This window comes from Eurypyga helias, unplaced genomic scaffold, assembly GCF_000690775.1.
Source record: "Eurypyga helias isolate BGI_N326 unplaced genomic scaffold, ASM69077v1 scaffold22644, whole genome shotgun sequence".
NCBI classification, from domain to species: domain Eukaryota; kingdom Metazoa; phylum Chordata; class Aves; order Eurypygiformes; family Eurypygidae; genus Eurypyga; species Eurypyga helias.
The window spans coordinates 1578-12753 of NW_010244725.1; the positions used below are offsets into that span (position 1 = coordinate 1578).

Below are 11176 nucleotides of genomic sequence, written 5' to 3' on the forward strand. Positions count from 1 at the left end.
CCTGGGGTAGCTTTTGGAACACAAATTCCCACTGAAATGGGAAAGTCTGTGTCTTTAGCGTATAACACTAACGGGGGAGACTTCCCTCTGTAAAGGCTTTTCTCCACTTGTCTCCCGGTAACCTCCTCTGTTCTCATCTTGTAAATTTTTTTCATTCTGTAATTTTGTACCGTTTTTAGGCATTTCAACGATATTTAAAATAGCAGGTAGGGAAATGAAAGACGAGCTGATGGTGTCTGGTACCGAAGAGTTTCAATGATTATTGGGGGTGAGGAGGAGGAAAGCATTATTAGGGAAGGACTGTACTGAATGTAAAGGGGCTTAGTGCAGTGAGTAAGAGAAGAAATACTTAGTTTTGAAAAGGGCTGGGAGATGCTTGTTACGAAACTTAGTGACCTCAGCGATCGGTTTAGCTGCACGTGTCGCCCTGGGAGCGGCGCTCTGAATTTTATGAACGTTTCACCTAGGGGGCTGCTCGCAAAGTTTGGCGATGGGAGCGAAGATGTTGAAGAGTGAGTGGACCCTCCTTCACGTGCCGTTGCGTTTACTCCGTGCGGCTCTCGCTAAAGCGGGCGGCCTTCCGGCAAAACCTCTCCCCTTACGATGCTGCAGGCAGCTTCGCCGCTCGGAAGCGAGGGCTGGTTGCACTCGCAGGTCTAACGCACGCTTGACTGCGAGGAGAATGGCCGCAAAGCAACGCTTTCTTCCCCTGCTCGCCTTCCTGAGGTTATCTTAGAGTGCCTCAGACTCGAAAGCAGGTTTTGTGTTCATTAACCCATCAGTCACGAGCCGGGTGGTGACGGACGTGCAGAGCTCCGGTGGGTTGTGTGCAGCTCCTCTGCTGCCCAAACTCCCATCCAGAGCGAAAGCTGCAAACCGCACCAAACTGGTCCCTGAACGTGTATTTATGTGCTAATTTCAAACACCCTTCAGCACACAATGCTCTGTAACACTGGCAGTTGTGAAAGAACTCGGGTTTATCACAACCCAACACTTCTAACACGATTAACGTGCTTTTTTTCCCCCCGCTCTTGGAGTTCTGGTTTAACCCTATTCGTGCAAAGCTGCGAGCTGTCTTTTCTGTGCATCTAGCTCATCTTATTTACAGTCTGTTCTCACAATTACTGTTCTGTTTATGCTGTTGGTTTAACTAAGATGACTGCTGTACCTTTTCGTTGTAGATCAACGCTAAAGCGAGCAGGACCACCTCCGCTACCTCCGAAGGTAAGAGATGGTGGTTCATGAGGGTTTTGGTTGACAAACCTCACTTAGGCAGCCTCTGCAGCACTTCTGCCTGATGCTCTCAGTAGGTTGTAACTTCAGTTCAAATACCATTTGCTGCAGACTTTGTGCAGCTTCTTGTGTTATGCTGACTTGCGGCCTGTACGGTCTCGACGGCTGCGGAGCCTGGCCTCGTACGCAGCCCAGGACAAAGTGTCTTGCAGGTAGTTTCCCTCTAAAGAGAGCATGGGATGTCCTCTTGTTCAGCATTCTGCCTGCTGCTGTGGTTTTCCAGCAGGGAAGGAATACATCTTAGGTTATTCTGCTGTCAAATGTCTTTTTTCAAAGGCTGGGTGTTGGGTTTTTTTAAATGCAGAGGTGGTCTGACTTGAATTAAACTTGTCTGAAGTCTGTATCCTTCCAGGTGCCATTTCCCAGGTAACCCTCACCTCTCTGCTTTGTTGCAGCCAAGAATAAACAGTTATCCTGAGGAAAACCTCCCAGACGATGAGAAATGTCAGACAATAAAACATTTCCCAGACTCGCAGAACAGAGCTCCACCAGCTCACAGGAGACAGAGTATCCCTGTTTGCGGGCCTCAGGCTGATTCTTCCCTCCTTGGTATGACCAGCAGCATCAGCAGCCCGGGATTGCTCACAGCGAGATACAGCGACTTGAGTAAATGCTTTTCCTAAAGGGGACTTGCATCCTATAGAAGGAGATCAGTTCTGGAGTCAGCTCTTCTCAGGAGATACTTGTTTTAGTACAGGCTGATCGCGAGGTGCAGCTTTCTACCCGTTTGCTGCTTCTTACTAGAGTTGTGATCCACGGTGGAAACGTTCTTCCCCAAACAAGGAAGCTTAAAAAGCCAGTTCATACCATTCCTGTGTTGCCTGCAGGGATAGCATAAAAACGAGGAGTCTCCCAGGACCTTGCCACAGCTTTTTTCTCAGTTGTGTTTGGCCCAGGGACTGTTTGGATAGTGGAAAGACTTTATTGAACCGTGTAGCTTAGCAGGCAGGAGCGTGGCCAGCTGTCCGTGGGGAGGGTTCAGCTACCTGAGGTGTATATATAGCAGCGTCAGAGCTCACCCTGCTCTGCCCTCGCTAGGCACAGGGGAGAATAGAGAGTAGGGCAGCAAAATATTTCCTATTTCGCTGTGTCGAGTGAGCTACAAAATGTGTCTGGGCTTCTTTTTAGGAAACGGGGATGGCATGCTGAAACTCATTGAAGAGAACGCAGAAGGGTCCGGACAAATCCCGCAGCTGCCCCGTAAAAAAGAGAAAAGAGATTTTCCTGTGAGCATTGCGACTCTCGGTCTGATTTTGCTGTCATGTTAGCTAGCTAGTTTCATATCGGTGCGTGGGAGGTGGTTTATTATCTCTCTTTCTTCCCACAGAAGCCAGCAATCAACGGTTTGCCACCGACACCGAAGGTGCTGGTAAGAAATCTCATTTGCAGTAGGAGTTGTTGGAAGCTGCTGTCATGGCATCGCTCCAGTGTCAGAAGGTTTACACTAGAATAAGCCACCAGCTCATCTGGGGCGGTTTTCTACAGCTCGCAGCCAGTACTTTTCATGTACTGAATCCACAGTATTTGTTTCCTTCTCTCAAAAACTTCCTTTCGTCATTCAGTCTGGATGCGAAGGGTTGGAGACTTCACTGGCTCTGTGGGCTGTGATCTCCAGTGGCGGTAAAGAGAAAGGGGGAGAGGGGGTAGTGAGGTGAGAGGATGTTATTACTTCAACATTTCTGCTTGTTTCCCCTTCCTATGCCATTTCTAAGCACTCAGTATTGTTCTTACCCCATAGGTAAAATTGGTTTTATCATTCTGCCCCTTCTTTGTGTTGTTTAACGTACATGAAGGCTACGGAAAGGTTTGGCAGGCTGCGTTGTACCTTCCAGGGAAGGTAAAAATGCTTTGCTGAAGGCACGTTGGAGTCAGTTTGTGCCTGAGAAGAGGGAGCAGCGGTGTGTACGGTGTGCAGGAAGCGGCCCGGTGCCGGCAGAGAAACGCGTTAGACTGTCAACTTCTTTCAGGTTTCGGCGTTGGTGTTTTTCAGATGGGAGCGTGTTTTTCCAAAGTCTTCGATGGTTGTCCTTTGAAGATTAACTGTGCAACGTCGTGGATACATCCAGATACTAAAGGTAACGTTGGTTTAGGTTTGTATTTTAAACCCACCTGTTGCCAAAGGGGTGATGAGCTTGGGAAATAATCCATTTCTCTTCAATTTTTAGACCAGTACATTATCTTTGGCACGGAAGAAGGTATCTATACTTTAAATCTGAATGAACTTCACGAAGCCACCATGGAGCAGGTGAATTTTGGCGTATTGAAGACACAGAATAGATTTGGGGAAGCAGTTTGATGTTAGAGTGGGTAGGTGGGATGTCAGGCTTTGTGGCGTAAACTGATTCACAGCAAAGCGAGACGTGGAAGTTCTGAAAGGAACCGTTCCCCTGTCTGCCTGCGTTTTTTGTTGCTGCTTGTCTAACATTGCTTTCAGAGGAGCTCTCTGCTAAAATGTCTGTCTTGGAGACAAAGATTCCCTGCCCTTTTTTTCTCCGTTTTGTCTCCACTAGATGGCACATCGCGTCTCCATGGGTGCTACCAAAGCCCTTTAATGTAGCTGGTGGTGTTACCACCGATAGATATGTCATTCCTTCTGTTTTCTGGGGCTCTCTAACCCCTTTCCAAAGCCACTTCATGTAATCCTGGTATCGGTACATCTGCTTTTTCAGAATCAGGAGCAGTTTTCTTGGAGGGGAAGCCTTGGCAGATGCTGCTGCTGAAATTTATACCTGTAGGTTTCTAAAGCAGTTCACAAAGGCCACTTCAGGCCTCTAAAGAGCGTTAGGTTCAGCTGGGACACGGCCCAGGTCAGAAGGCAGAGGTGGTAGGGTGCGTGGGTCTGTGAGTAACAGTGAGAGAAAGATGATCTCACGGGAAGGGCGCCGCAGAGAGATCTGCGCTTCAGCTGGGACGCGGCCCAGGTCAGAAAGCAGAGGTGGCAGGGTGCGTGGGTCTGTGAGTAACGGCGAGAGAAAGATGGTCTCACGGGAGGGGCGCCGCAGAGAGATCTGCGCTTAGGAGAGAGCGCTCTGCTGCTGGGAGCGTCGCGCTAGGGGACAGAACTCAGGGAAAGGGAAGCAGTTCAGCAAGGCCATGGAGGGGGTACTTTGGCGCGGCCCAGGTCAGAAAGCAGAGGTGGCAGGGTGCGTGGGTCTGTGAGTAACGGCGAGAGAAAGATGGTCTCACGGGAGGGGCGCCGCAGAGAGATCTGCGCTTAGGAGAGAGCGCTCTGCTGCTGGGAGCGTCGCGCTAGGGGACAGAACTCAGGGAAAGGGAAGCAGTTCAGCAAGGCCATGGAGGGGGTACTTTGGCATGGACAGAAGCGAGAGGAGGCTGTAAAGGGTTTGATGGTGAGACTTGGGAATTTGAATTTAATACAATCAGAAGATCCTTTGGAGTTAAGAGGGCTGGGGGTGCACCTGAATGCAATAGGGTAGCATTGAATAGGAAGTTGTTCTTCTTTTTGTAGTCTCAGTAGACATGAGGAACAGCTACTTGCTTTTAAAATAAATGTTTAAACTTTGTGGTGGCAGCTGTGAGAGAGCCCTGGCCTTCTTACCTCAGTTTTCTCTTCACTCCATTAGTCAAAGCAACCTCTTTCCTTGTACATTTTCCTGAATTACTCCATATAACAGTCTTCCCTGGACTCTTCCACACACTTTTTTATATCCTAGTGAAAGGTTAGATACGCCAGTGGTGGGTAGAGATGCACCCCAAAATGAAAGTTTCCTTTTCTGTGAGGGCATCCTCGGTTGGCCGATGTGTGATCCCCTTCAAACCCCAGAGGCTTTACCGCGGCGCTTCCACCCTGCCACTTGTTTCCTTTTTGCTTTTATTCGTCTTATTTCTCCCCACCAAAGGCACATTTTTAACTGTTTCTCCGACTCCTGATTCTGATTGCATCTGCCAGAGTGCTTGCTCTCTTCCCAAGGTTACTGTCTCCCACTTCCAGAAGTACGCTTTCATTCCACTGTTAGTTTTTCAGTGAAAATACTGCATAGAACCAGACGTAGAGAAGACACTAGATAACTTCAGGCTGCTTTTTCCGTCTCTTGAATAGTAAATTGCTGGCAGATACTCTGGTTTTATGTCCCACCAGGTGTATGTTCTCTTTCTGCAGTTTCACCTACCCCATGTTTTCTTATTTGGCACGTGGAAATGGCAGCAGGACAAGGTCCTTCACGTGTTTCACATCTTCCTGTTTCACTGCCCCCGACAGGGCAGTTGTTCTGTTACAGGAGGAAATTTTACTCCGTTAAAGAAGGAAATTCAGGTGTTCAAATAGAGCCTGGTCTGCACTACCTGCTGTTGTTATCCCTTGCTAATTAAAAAGCATTTGGCTTGTTCCTGTGCCACTCCAGCTATCCAGCCAGTCAGACTGTTTTGTAATTCCCACAGCCCTCTTTGTTTGGTGTAGGTACTGTGTCCTTCTCGAGGTCCTTGGTTGTCCTCCACCCGTTCTTGAAGATAATCACTACTGAGACCTCGGGGTTTGAGTCAGCCCTTCCGTAGTGTAAAGCAGACTTCACTGGGACCTGCTGACATCAGTATGTCCAGTACAACAGTGCTGGAGGTGGAGCAGGCAGGGAAAACCAGGCTTGCAAATTCTTGTGTGTTTCTATTAATGGAAATGTTTTCTTTCTTCAGTTATTTCCCAGAAAGTGCACCTGGCTGTATGTTATCAATAACACCCTAATGTCCTTGTCAGGTACGTATGCGTAGTGGGGAAATTCGTAACACTACAAATAAGGAGAAACCTTCAGAGTCGACGTACAGCTGAGTACAGTGTATTTTGGTGGCACTGAAGTAGAAGGCTGTGTGGGAGGCTTTGCTTCAGGAGTGTTTCAATGTGAAAGACTTTCAGAGATAAAACTGGACGTCTGCAAGTAGTGGGGCTACATATTTTTTTCACTTATTTTTAGATATTTTGGAAAAGCTTGGCACTTGGTATTTGTCAAAAGAGTTGCCTCTGCCAAGGCTGCAGTTTGGCTGAGAGCACCCGGAAAATGTAAAGTGTCCCCTCCTCTTTGGTCCCCGAGCTGGGAGAGTCGGAATAAGGATGGCTTTCCTGCGTCAGGACGGAATCAGGGGAGGCGTAACAGGGGTGCCTTACCAAAATGCAGCTGCAGCGTTGTATCACTCAGCGTGTCGTAGCCTGACAGCATCTTTGGCATGAACCAGACTGAGAAAATAAATCCACCCTAAACCAAAACCACTGTCAATCTGAAGGAGAATGAGGTGGCTGTGAAATACTACTAATCCAGCAGATTGATTCTTGAAAAAAGGAAAATTTCTTGTCATCAGTTGTCCTGGAGTAGAACATTTTAGCTAGGAAACAGGGGCAGACTCCATGTAGGACTGAGCCCTTAGGCGTGCAGGGGCTTGCGTGACACCGCTTCAGTTGACTTACAGATTAAGAACAAGTCCTGATACAATGAATTGTTGTATAATTACAGCCTTCTAAAAATGTTTACGTAAAACTGACTTTCAGAGCTGCGTTAGTGTTACTGAAACGAACTTTTGAGTTGAATGTCGTGTCTTCTCCATATGCATTATTTTTGTTGTCTTCTTTTGGTTTTCCTCGCAACCGGGCTTGAAATACCTGGCGCACGTGCTCCGTTTTTTCAGAAGGTAAGTTTCCACACCTACGTTCACCTGGAGCGCGCGGTTCTCCGCTGGAGGCATGGGTGCGATGGCAATTGTGCTTTTCCTCTCTTGCAGGGAAAACATTCCAGCTCTACTCCCACAATTTAATAGCTTTGTTTGAACAAGCCAAGAAAACAGGATTAGCTGCTCACATTCAAACCCACAGGTTTCCTGACAGAATATTACCAAGGTACCAATCTTTGGCTTACAGACAGTTATTAACAAGTGAAAATTCCCATAAATACTGCTTGTGCTGTGGAACTGGCAGCAGGAAGGGCCTTCGGCCTCACGTGTTGATGCGGGTTGTTTCCTAATTGTTATTCCAGGAAGTTTGCCTTAACGACAAAGATCCCCGATACAAAAGGATGCCACAAATGCTGTATAGGTGAGTAAACGTTGTTCTGCACTGGTTTCTTTTTAATAAACTTCTAGTCTGTTCATTGTTCAGGAAGCAGCATGACTGCGTTGTTTGTTAATGCTGTGCCTAACTGGTGCGTAGCTTTCCTTTTAATTAAGAAATTTCCTTCTAATTTAAGAAATTAATGCAGGGGTCTAGATGCTGTTCAGTGGGAAAAGGGATTTTCTCATCAGCTCGTAACGTAGAAATGCTGCTGGCTGGAGCAAGGTCCAGAGGGAAGGGCTGAACAGTGCCGATAGCTCGCAGCTGCCGACGCTGCGCTCTCTTGGAGAGCTGCTGAGGCTCTCGGTGACTCCATGTTTGGGATCCCTGGCTTCAGGCTGCCACCGGAGCCAACTGGTTACTGTGACCTGCCTGCGACTGTAACGCTTGTTGCGGGATCCCAGACCTGTTGCACATACACAAATACCCTCTCTGCTTTCTCACTTTGGCTCAAGGTTCGGCCTAGATCCAGCCTTTAGCGAGGCTAACTTGAATAAAGGGCTGGACATGAGTAAAAGTGATGTCAGCCTGGGGAGGGGTGAAGCCGTCGCCCCAGTTGTAAGTGCACGTGAAAGAGTTAAAGCTTGGGAAGCTATAGATTTGTCTTTGGCTTCACTGACTTTCAAAAAGCCTTGGACTCTCTACAGAACGCGTGTCCTGTTGAAAACTGGTCCTAGTGCTGTGTGAAATGGTACCTTTACACTCCAAAATGCTGAAGTAGAGTTTAAAGTACCTGGTTGCCACCTTGGGCATCCTCTTCAGCTTATACGAAGTGTGTACAGTAGGCATATTTACAAACGATTCCTGAAGTCAGGCTGGTCCTGTATCCAACTGAGCTTAAAGACCAACAAACCCTTTCTCACATTATTGCCTCAGCTGTCATGCCAGGTTACGGGGCACCTTGGATGCTTGGGGATTTCTTAATTTAATTCACACCCGGCCCTTTCCCTCCCCCTGCTCACACAGCCCCAGGCAGGAGGTGTTACAGCTTCTCTGGCCACTCAGCATGTGGCCTCTTTACTGGCACTCAAAGAACGCTACTGGCTGTTAATTATTAGTGTAATTGAACTTACGTGGCTGTGGGTATTTGCATGGCGAGCCAGAAGGCAGTTAGTGTGAAACTGATGCTGTTTCTTAAATTGTTTGCAAAGACAACTGTAGGTTTGGGATTTTTTTTCCCCAAGTATGGAACTTCCAGGACTTTAAGAAAATTGTTTTCTGGGTTTTTTTTGTTTGTTTCCTACAGTACGAAATCCGTACACGGGACACAAGTACCTGTGTGGCGCATTGCAGTCCGGAATTGTTCTGCTACAGTGGTATGAGCCAATGCAGAAATTCATGTTAATAAAGGTAAGTATTTCTTCCTAGTTTAGAACATTTAATCACCATGCAGTTGTTGAAATAACCTTTTCAGAATCTGTAATGGAAAGTACATCCCAGTTTAATCCCATTTGTGGGTGAAAGTCTGGCTGGACACATTTTGACTAAGGCAGTCTTGTGACTGAAGTCAAAGTGTTGGACCAAGCCCAGTTCTAGTCATAACAGACCAGCGTATCCCTCTGTGCAGTGTAACGTTGCTCGCAGCTCAGGCTGCCTCAAAAAAGCACTCTTAGTAGTCTGTATCTTTTACATTTGTGCATGGTATTTTCAACTTCCTGTTTCCAAGCTAAAAGGAAACTTTACAGATGCCTCGTTATGGTTTTTTTTGTTGCAGCACTTTGATTTTCCTTTGCCAAGCCCTTTGAATGTGTTTGAAATGCTGGTGATCCCAGAGCAGGAGTACCCCATGGTCTGCGTAGCTGTCAGCAAGGGTACTGAACCAAATCAGGTAGTTCAGTTTGAGACAATCAACTTGAACTCTGCTTCTTCGTGGTTTACAGAAATTGGTGCAGGTAAGGCTCGTGGTCCGTCTTGCAGCCCTTTTATTGCCTGGTAACTGCTGCCTGTCCCTTTGTGTCACGAGGAAACCCTTTAGGCTGGGTGCAATGATGCAGCTTCTCCACCTGAAGGACACTGGACCTGATCCCAGGTCCTTCTTGTGGTGAGCTGCCGACTTCAGTATGAACGGTCTTTCTTAAAGACTTCCTAAAACTTAAAGTTTTAGGCACACGGTCTATTTTCCCTATTTCCCTGAACAGTGATGCCGTCCCCGCTCATTTGCAGTTACGTACTTTTTCCTGGGGTCACTCTTGATCCTCTTTCCCCTTCTTCCCTGTGTAAGGACCCCTATAAATGCACTCTTGTCTGTGCTCCAGCCCTGAGGGAGGTTTGTCATCTTCAGCTGGCTGTTAATAAGTAGAAGATTGTGGTTTATCTTCAAAACCAGCTGATGTCTTGCAGATGCTTTTCTCTCCTGGCTTTGTGGGATATTCATTTTTACATCTAAATACTGCTTTTTAGCAGCTGTACCAAGGTCTGCATGAATAAAAACTTATTAAATCTTGTTTAATATCAGCACAATAATCTTTCCAGATGTGGATTTATGGAAAAAGATTATTGTTTTAGGAGCAAATACCCCCTTGATCATTCCTTTTGTTTGTTATTGTACCTCTTGATGAAGGAAGCTGACTTGCTGTGCTGAACTGTAACATAAAATGTGTTTTATGCCAATAGAGAGTACTGCTTTCATATTAAATACCCGCTTGGAACTGATGGGTTTGTCCTTAGGCACCGTACTCCTCCCAGAACATTGTAGGATCGTATAGCCTTAAAAAAAAATTAAGAGAGTAACAGGTATTGCAGGTGGCAGAAGACTCGTAGCATACTGAGAAGGCTTTAGTGATTGGTGAGAGGTTGAGGGAGGCTGAGGGCAGTCTTAGGATGTGATATAGAATCATCTGGAGTGCTGCGTCCAGCTGTGGAACCCGCAGCATCGGAAGGATATAGACCGGTTGGAGCAGGGCCAGAGGAGGCCATGGAGATGCTCCGAGGGCTGGAGCCCCTCTGCCATGGGGACAGGCTGGGAGAGTTGGGGTGTTCAGCCTGGAGAAGAGAAGGCTCCGGGGGGACCTTAGAGCCCCTTCCAGTACCTGAAGGGGCTACAAGGAAGCTGGGAGGGACTTTTTACAAGGGCCTGTAGTGACAGGACAAGGGGTAACGGGTTTAAACTGAAAGTGGGGAGGTTTAGATTAGATATCAGGAAGAAGTTCTTCATGGAAAGGGTGGTGAGGCATTGGGACAGGTTTCCCAGAGAAGCTGTGGATGCCCCATCCCTGGAAGTGTCCAAGGCCAGGCTGGATGAGGCTTGGAGCAACCTGGTCTAGTGGAAGGTGTCCCTGCCCATGGCAGGGGGTGGGACTCAGACTATTCCATGATTCCAACTTCCAACTCAGACTATTCCATGATTCTATGATCTCTTCTCTCTTTCACCAGGCAATCAGCAGTTAGATGCCATTCACGTGACACAGCTGGAAAGAGACACTGTCCTGGTCTGCCTGGACAGTAAGTAACACGTCTCTGTTGGACAACTTACTGCTAGACCTTGTACCAGACGTGTTCTGCCACGGATGTCGATTTTGATTCTACCACATGTTAATTTTTCTCCATTCAGTACTAATTTGTGCTGCAGTGTTCCCAAACAGATGTAGTTCAGATAAGTGGGTTTTCATTTTGCCTCTGGTGATTCCACTTTTCCCTCTTTTGTGCGTATCGTTCTTGTTCCTTTTCAAAATGAAATGTGTTGCAGCATTACAGATAAACACAGGCCAGTCAGAAACTTTTGGGATTGAGTGGGACAAGGGGATAGTTGTGTGTGCTAGCAGGACGAAGAGCTAACGCTCCGTCATACGCAGCAGTTATAACCAGTTATAAGCAGTTCATGGAGCAGATCCTCCTAGA

General features: G+C 47.2%; 1 protein-coding gene across 1 annotated transcript; it reads left to right on the forward strand.

Moving 5' to 3' along the window:
- Positions 1-467: 467 nt before the first annotated feature.
- On the forward strand, positions 468-10780 carry MAP4K5 (mitogen-activated protein kinase kinase kinase kinase 5; the record flags this gene model as incomplete). Its single annotated transcript, XM_010149856.1, has 14 exons — positions 468-512; positions 1182-1224; positions 1689-1899; positions 2422-2519; positions 2621-2662; positions 3284-3368; positions 3459-3538; positions 5941-6001; positions 6922-6924; positions 7015-7129; positions 7266-7324; positions 8586-8689; positions 9054-9231; positions 10712-10780. Coding segments are annotated over 14 exons (1193 nt in total), but the record flags the coding sequence as incomplete, so codon positions are not given.
- Positions 10781-11176: the final 396 nt, after the last annotated feature.